The sequence below is a fragment of the Mirounga leonina genome, unplaced genomic scaffold (genome assembly GCF_011800145.1).
Source record: "Mirounga leonina isolate KUSES-001 unplaced genomic scaffold, KU_Mleo_1.0 Mir_82, whole genome shotgun sequence".
Classification (NCBI taxonomy): Eukaryota; Metazoa; Chordata; class Mammalia; order Carnivora; family Phocidae; genus Mirounga; species Mirounga leonina.
Genome location: NW_023270825.1, coordinates 13,189,365 through 13,198,389, shown reverse-complemented (window position 1 = coordinate 13,198,389; position 9,025 = coordinate 13,189,365). Strand labels below are relative to the sequence as shown.

Sequence of the window (9,025 nt, the reverse complement as noted above, 5' to 3'; positions counted from 1 at the left end):
CGGGAGTTACGGGAGTTACGGGAGTTACGGGAGTTACGGGAGTTACGTAACGGGGGCGGGCACGCAGCGCCCTGAGCGCTGCTTCTCAAGAGCCCACTTTACGCACGACACAGGCAGGTGTGCGGCAAAATACACCTGTACGAGCGGCTCAAAAACAAGCAAGCAGGACGCAGCCGGAGCCCCAGCTGGGTCGTCGCCGGAGCAGCGCCTTCTCTTCCCCAATTCTGCGCATTCTGCACCCTGCACTCCCCTCCCCCCCAACCCCGGGTGAACAGGGGCGCTTCTTCCCAGATTCTGTTTAAATTTCACCTTCTTTTAGGAGCCCTTTCATGCTCCCCTGCCGCCTCCCACCCCCGAATTCCACATGGAAGCCCTGACTCCCCACACGTGGGGTTCCTCACGGGCTGGAAGCAAGCTCAGGGCAAGGGCTCCAGGGTAATAAACTTCCACGCCCGGGGCCCCGGTTCCTCCAGGGGCTCAGAAGCGGCTGCGGGGCGCACTGGTTTGCCCCAGACTAAGTCTAAGTAAGAGAAGCGGGACGGCGCTCCTTACCTGAAAAGCAACGAACGCCATCCACAGCTGAATATCGTGAGGGTTCTCCCGCACTCTCCTGTTGAACTCCTCCACCTTGGCCTTGAGCAGCGCGCGCTCTCTGTCTGTCTGGGAGTCTGGCTGCTTTGGTTCTTGCTCTGGAGGGCCCTGTCCTTGTAACCACTGCGCGGTGGACGGATCGTAAATCCCCAGAGGGTTCAACCAGGTCGTAACGGGAGGAACCACATCATCCGAGCCCTTCACGGGGATAAACGAGATCGGCTCAGACGAGGGAGGTTCGGTTTTACTGCCAACGGCAACTCCGTCCATGTTCATTAAGCCCACGCTCTTCTTCGTAAAATAGCGCTCAACACGCTTGTGTGAAGGCTTCTTTTCTGCGGCAGCCCTCTCCCAGGATATACACTGCTTCTTAGGGTTAATGCCAAGGCAGGAGTCTCCTTTCCTCTTGTATCTTGTATTAGAAAAAGAAAGAGAGTTACTGAGGGAACAGGTCATAGCTCTGCACCAGTGGAGGCTCGGCTCAGCGGGCTGAGCTCTTGTGAAGCAAGCTAACTTCACCTTACTTTCCAACAGTTTCTATTTAGAGAAATACGACAATTAGCAATCAACTTTTTCTGTGTGGAACTTATTCCTCTAAACACTTCCATTCTTTGTTAACATCGCATGAATTTAAGATCAGGCCTGTCTTCCAGATCTAGTAATTTCTAGTAATTTCTATTTTCCTGGAGTTTTGTAAAGTCTGCCCCATACATTATGTCACTGATCATCATGATCCTACGTAACAGACAAGGTGGAAATCCCCATCCCCTCCTTTACACTCTTCGTAAAGACACCAGAACCTTGCGTGACTGAGTCATCTGTCTCCTACACCGGAACCTTTTCCTCAATATAGTCCTGTGTCCCCACGTAAGAAGAAAACGGGGAGGGTTAAGATTGTATTTTTAATCCTGAAACAAAATAATTAAAATTACACTTGGCTGTTTTCTACTCTAGAGGGAGAGAGGCTGGGTTCCAAAAGGCCTGTATGGTGTGTGCAGGTGCCCCAGAATAACACTCACGACTACTGAATCTGTGCATGAAGTCTGAGGGAAACCGTGCACTCTTCTGTAGGCGTGTTACACAAGCAACCAGTTAAAGAATGGGCAAAGGATCCGCACGGAATTCACAAAAGACGCCATGAAGGGCCAACTGGCGCATGCAGAAATGCTCACCATCATTAATCATGAGGGAAGTGCAAATTAAAACCGCAAGGAGCTATGCCACATACCACCAGAACGGCTAAAATTAAACACCGAAGACACTGAACGCCAGTGAGCTATCCGCTGGGGAACCAGGACTCTCACATGCTGTTAGTGAGAATGGAAACTGGTACAGTCACTCTGGGGAAAGGTCTGGCAGTTAGACTTACCCTGTGACCCGGCAATTCTATTTTAGGCATTCCCCCAAGAAAAAGGAAACTGCCTTTCTATACAAAGACACGTGCACAGATATTCTCAGCAGCCGAATGCCACGACGAGCCCAGGTGCTCATCACTAGGAGAACAGATAAACAAGCCACGGTATGGCCACACAACGGAAGGTGACCAGCAGTGAGAACAAACTCCTGACAAACGCCACAATGGCGCTGGATGTCGAACACATTACACTGAGTGAAAGAAGCCAGGCCCAAAAGCGTACGTACTGTATGATTCCATTTATATGGAATTCTAGAAGAGACAACACTAATTGAGGATGGAAAAAAATTAGGACGGTAACTGCCCCTGGGGAGGTGGGGTGGGGACTGAATGGAAGAGAGCAGGAGGAAATTTGGGGGGAGGAGGGGTTACAGGGATGTTCTGTATGTTCACAGAGGGCTGGATTATACAGGTGTATGCATGTGTCCAAACTCAGCAATTGAAGATTTGTGTTACACTGTATGTGAATTTTAAGTCCGAAGAAAAAACTAAACAAATCTTAAACTGCAGTTAATGACATGCATGCTGAAGTATTTAGGGGGCAGTACATGGAGGCTGGCACCAAAATAATAAGATGGGCTGAAGGACAGACAGATATGTGATAAGGCAGGCGCAGTAAAATATTAATGGTAGAACACAGAGGGTGGGAATAGGAGCGTTCACTGTAAAATTCTTTCAAATGATGCTGTATTTTTAAAATTTCCATAATATCATGCTGTCGGGGAAAAAAAAGGAGAGAGCAGCCACCATCTTCTGTCATCTTCCAGAAAGTTCTGTGTCCACCTCCACCTGGTCCAGGCCCAGCACCTCCGTGGCTTCCCCACAGTCAACAGGTGCCTGAGAAACCGCCCTCCCAGCTCTCACATGCACACAAACCCTTCCTCTCCATCCTCTCCCCCAGGCCCTCCTAGGTTAACTCACAACAATCTGTCTCCGGTACCTTTAGGAGTCAAAACAAACTGTAACGAGGGGTGAGGAGATAAAATAGTACTTCAAGAGTTCTAAACACACCCATCGTTCTGTCAGGAACAAACTGTAAGTAGAACTCGTTTTGTTCTCCCCTTAATTACTATTTTATTTCTATTTTATTTTTGCTAAAAATCAACAGTATTTTAACATTCACATAATCTCTTAAAAATGTTTACAGTTTTCTGACTTTACAAATGCATTTTCTAAAGCTGATTTTAATAGCTGCATTTTATAACAGATGAAAACGATAAAGGAGGAAAAAAGAGTCTTACTGATCTGTATTATTAAATGCCTACTTTCAGATATGTGTGTACATGTGTTTATATGTGTACACACACCTCTTTTTAAAAATAGTTGATATACAGCTCCAGGCTTTTCTCCCTACCTCTGTGCATTTCCCCATACCATTCTTTTTAGAAAATACCATTTTTATTGGTTTTGAATCAATCCATTGGAGGGGTAAACCCTCATCTAGTTAACATTTCTCTATTGTTGGACATTTGAGTTTTATTTATCATCTATCATAGAACCTTAATTGGACATTTGGGTTTTATCTAATTTATCATTTATTACATAACCTTAATCATAGAACCTAGGATGTAATTTAATGCAATATTCCCCCACATGAAGGCATTTTTTTCTGTAAAATCTTTATCAAATAGTCAGCTGGTCTTACCTGAATAATTCCAGAAGGAGGGAACCCCACTTTGGAGGTTCAGTGAATGACACCATATGGACATTTAATTTACATGAATTTAGCTACAGGAAAAGGGAAGGGATGGGAAAGGGGGAAAGAAAAGCAAGAGGGATAGGGTACGGGAAAAGAATATATTTAAATTGAGCACACACTTCTGCCCTGAATCCACTCAGCAGCTCTAAGCTCCAGAGTGAGCTGGGCAATAATAAATTTGCCTTTCCTTCAGTGACTTCAATTCACACATGCTCTCATGGTGGCAGTCTACCTGGGTCCAAATTCCAACCCCATCATTTACTAACTAGGTGACCCTGAACAAGTTATTTAAAACAAAACCCCACAACCTGTCTGTACCTCAGTTTCCTCATCTGTGAAATGGGGATAATAATGGTCCCCATGTCAGAGAATAGCAGGGATGATCAAAAAGCTTATAGATTTCAAGTCCTTAGCCATATAGTAAGCACTAGATAAGTTAAAGTTACTACTATTTTGTAAGACTTGGCTCCTAAACATCAGCCAACTATTTCATCTGGTGTATAGTTAAAGAAACAATCCACTCCATAAACGGAGAAAAAATGGAGCTGAACGTCACGGAGAGCTAGTATATTAGCCCTAAGGAATTTTCCAAAGGTAGTTTTGACTCTTACCCACGAACTCTAAGCCCTGCTCACCACAATACACGAACGCATACCAGGTCACTGCTGGGAGGCTCACACAATGAGAAAATTTGCTTTGATACTGAGTCACATCTCCTTTCTGCAACTTCCACTCGTTGATCCTGGTTCTGCCTTCCCGAGTTACACAGAACATTGCCAATCTACCTTCCAAAAGATGGTCCACTGAAGCGTAGAAGACTCTGACCATATTGCTGTTCCAGGCCCATACCCACAAGGCCTCATCTGGTCCGCACAGGATGGTGCCAGCCGAGTCCTCTCAACACTCCTGGTTTGTCAGTGCCCCTGGTGAAGTGTGAAAATTCACGACCTGACAAAACACGCCCCTGTCCTCTGACCAACTCACAGTGCCATGGGATCAATACTTCCCTAGATCTGGACACTGACAGTGGTACAGCTATTAATCCGGGTAAGACTTAGCTCACCTAAGCTTCAGGAATCTACTGGGAAATCACACCAATGCCCCACGCCCTTCCAATAGCATCTTCACAATTTAGATTAGTAAACTTCTCTCATTACTCTCCTCCTAAGGTCTGGGCCTCTCATTAGCAGAGATTTAAGAGCCAGTCATTGTGAATATTTTTCCTTTTTCATCTATTAATAAGTAATAACCCTTTATCTGTGCAAACTAATGTCTAATTTCTATCGATGACATCTGATATCTGAGTGTGCAGCATAGCAGGAGTTAACAAATGAAGAAACAGAGGCTCAGACAGGGTTAGTGACTCACGTGGGATTACATTATCAGTCAGTGGCCAAGTGAGAATGAGAACCAGGGTCCTCCGTTTCCCAATGTAGAAAACATCCTACCACACAACCAAGCTCATCTGTATTTGTGGACAGGAAAAGAATACTTGAGGTTAGAGGAACATAGGTTCCCCAAGAAAGCTGCTTCCTGGCAGCATGATCTTGAGAGGCTACTTACCCTCTCTGAGGTTCCTTTTCCTCATTCATAAAAGAAGAGTATGGTTCCCCTCACAGAGCAGATGTGAGGATCACACAGGCTAACAACCATGGGCTCAATCAGCGTTTGCTGGCCTCCCCATCTTGTCCTGGGTCCTACCACGTCTGTGGCTCCACACCGCGGGGCCATGGGGAACTGAACAAGACTTTAAGGAGTATTAAAATTATTCAAAAAGGTATGAAAACATTTTGACAGTCATTTACTCTCAGCCATAAGGTTTTAGGAGACAGCATGTAGCTATAAATATGCACTGAAAAATCACAGATATAAACACATCATAAAGGAAATCTTAGTTGGAATTGCCTATGTGGTGAGGTATAATGTCGTGATGAATGACAATTAAAATATGGAGGCACAACAATGTAATGGAAACCGAAATTTATTTAAAAAAGTAATTAGCCTATAAAGAATGATAATGGTCTCCTCTTGGCTTTACATTCCAATATTCTCTACCTTCAATTTTCATTACCTGTAAGCTGTCTGGGAAGAGAGATTGTGTATTACTGTTTTGTGTTCCCAGCAGTGTCTTACAAACTACTCAGTGCCTAAGGGATTTAATAAGTACTTAAATATTTTTGATTGACAAGGTAGAGGAGAAAAGTTTAATAAACTGATTACTGAAGTGAATACCATCGTCTCTTTTTTATCTGGTGACATATGCTGGAAGCATCTTGAAAAAGTCATGACCACGTAATGTCACTTTTAAAATGGCTTACTTGGGGGACAGATGAATAAAAAGCTTTCGTGACTTTTTAAAATGACATACAGATCAGACCAAATGGTTTCTGGATAGTTCGTCACAATTACTTACTTCAAGGTATTTTTTAGATTCATTCATTCAACAAATATTTACTAAAAACCTACTACGCCCGGCACGATGCCAGTCACCACGGATAAATGAGACTCTTCAGACCTGGATCCTGACTTCAAGGTTTGAATTTTCACTCCAGAGTGTGAGATAAAACACATGCCTCAACAGCTCAGCGATGGAGGACACCCACCAGAATCCAGAAAGGGCGGCGGGGGGTGGTGCGGGGGGGGGCAGACAGAGACCGCGCAGAGAGGGTTCGGGGGAAAAAGAAGTTACGTCCCACCAGTGAAAATCAGGAAAGACATCGTGACGGGTACCTTGCTATGTCTCCTCGGTAGAGAGACTTATACTCCCAGTTGGCCAGATCCGGTTTCTTATCTGTTCTGAAGGTTTCTCCAGTCAGAGCCTGAACGTCCTCAAGCCAAACAAAGCGATGCCCAATATCAGCGGCAGCATTACCTTCTTGACTGTGGGACACAGGAAGGTGAAGAACAAAGAGGGAGAGGCACTTTGAAATCTTCTAGTTACATCGTCCACCTTTTCAGAACAATGAAAGTTAAATATTTCAACACTGATGCTCCACACAGCATCAAACACACCCAAGTATGTCAAATGTGCACGTGCCACAGACGAAGAGGATTCCTGCTGTGGAAAAAGCCTTAAAATATGAAGCAAAAACTGTCCACGCTAAGTGGCACTTTACCAAGAAATCACCTTATCTCAGAAATTAACCTGACACAAGAGTTTTTATTTTTTATTTATTTTTTTAAAGATTTACTTATTTAAGTTAGAGACAGGGGGTGGGGGGGGGGGGGAGAGAGATTAGCACATGGGGAGGAGCAGAGGGAGAGGGAGAAGGAGAGAAGCCGACACCCCGCTGAGCACAGAGCCCAGAGCTCGATCCCATGGCCCTGAGATCATGACCTGAGCTGAAATCTAGAGTTGGATGCTTAAGCGACTGAGCCACCCAGGCGTCCCTAGGTGTTCTTTTTAAACATTCCATTAAATGACTGTAACTAGAATTTCAAATATATTTATAAACAGGTTTTCTTTAAAAATAAAGTGGGTTGCCCTTGCTTAGCCTAACTCATTAGAAAGTGCTCAGATTATTCCAACTCAAAACTTAACAACAGCAACATGATAGTTCCAAATGGGTCGGTCTCACATATTATTCAGACTTGGTCTAAGTCTTGTTTTTATAGCCCGGGCTCTGTGGACGGACCTTCTCTCTTACACCAAGGCCGGAGAGAGCCACTGTGAGACCAGACCCTTACTTATCCCTCTGAACCAACCTGAGAGTTGGCAGACTTCCAGCTGAGACACAAATGGAACCACTTCCCTAGGAGTCAAACGAGAGGGGGAGGGAATGTTTCTGGCATCTAACATCTTCCCTCCTCTAAAGAAAATCAGTTCATCATGCTGCTGACACAAGAAGCTGCCAAAGTAGTCAAAACAGCCCTTAACCTTGTTCTATCTTTGCTTTTGACTCTGCCCAGATAGAAATAAAGATTCTAACGGCTTCTAAATCATCCTTGGTGGGGCACCTGGCTGGCTCAGTCGGTTAAGCGTCTGCCTTCGGCTCAGGTCATGATCCCAGGGTCCTGGGATCGAGCCCCACATCGAGCTCCCTGCTCAGCGGGAAGCCTGCTTCTCCCTTGTCCACTCCCTCTGCTTGTGTTCCCTCTCTCGCTGTGTCTCTGTCAAAATAAAGAAATAAAATCTTTAAAAAATAAATAAATAAATAAAATAAAACAAATAAATCATCCTTGGCTGGGAATACAGAGGAATGGCATTTCAGGTACACAAAGTAGCTTTCAATCAAGTGTTTGCTGAATAGGTTAAAATACATGGTGATTTTTGGGCGCCTGGGTGGCTCAGTTGGTTAAGCCACTGCCTTCGGCTCAGGTCATGATCCTGGAGTCCCGGGATTGAGTCCCGCATCGGGCTCCCTGCTCAGCGGGGAGTCTGCTTCTCCCTCTGACCCTCCCCCCTCTCATGTGCTTTCTCTCTCTCATTCTCTCTCTCAAATAAATAAATAAAAAATCTTTAAAAAAAAAAAATACATGGTGATTTTTAACACATTCCCCTTCAGAATATCTATGGAGGGTTTTCTGTTGACAAACACCGTAAGGGGCAGCAAACGGAAGGAATGAGATGGATGCATTCCAGAAAGAAATGGAAAGCCCATGGGGGAGGGAGGAAGAAGCGGACCACCCCTAGGGAATAAACAAGCTCTGATCCTCTCCTATTGGGTACTGAGGTCAGGAAGCAGGATGTGGTCTGGGCTGTGCACAAGGAAGGATCTGCCTCCACCTGAAGGTGAAGAGCTCACCCTAGGAGACAGAGGTCCCTGAGAAGCTGTAGCCTTAGGGGAAGTCGTCCCTCGATCACCCAAAAATAGAGTTCCTATATGGTGCATTATATCCCCAAGAACCCACTTTCCCGACATTACAGAAGTCTCACAACTCACGAATACCTTAGTCCTTGTCTCTATGGAAACAGTTCCTCCAGGTCATCTTCCCAGGAAGAGACTACAGAAGTTCATAGTAAGAAAGTAAAAGAGAAGAACAAAAAGAGTAGATTTTGATCTTAATGGGGATATTCTGAAAAATATCAATGAACTTAAAAATGCTATCTGGATCACAGAACCATCAAGAGGCTCTAAAGCTCACCTCTGATGTGATTACGCATAGGCTGAAAATAACTACCTTCCAAGTTCTAATGGTAGTTCCTGTGTAGGTTCAGAAAATCCTTTAAAACTCATTTTCCTCAACTTTAAAAAAAAATGGACAAGAAGCTAACAGTGAGTTTCCAGAAGAAACAATGATTAATGTATGGTGCTTTGAAGACATACCGAAAAGCAAAAATATCAATAATGTATTCATTCATTCACACAACAGAAATGTAC

The 9,025-nt window shown here is 44.5% G+C and overlaps 1 protein-coding gene across 1 annotated transcript in view; it reads right to left on the bottom strand.

Annotated features, from left to right (window-relative positions):
- NRDE2 (NRDE-2, necessary for RNA interference, domain containing) overlaps positions 1-9,025 on the bottom strand; it is a 48,846-nt gene that overhangs the window by 21,049 nt on the left and 18,772 nt on the right. The window contains exons 4-5 of the mRNA XM_034992779.1: positions 6,435-6,584; positions 553-1,003 (exon numbers count right to left, since the gene is read on the bottom strand). Of these exons, the coding sequence (XP_034848670.1) occupies positions 553-1,003; positions 6,435-6,584 (601 nt within the window). The remainder of the gene's footprint in view (positions 1-552; positions 1,004-6,434; positions 6,585-9,025) is intronic.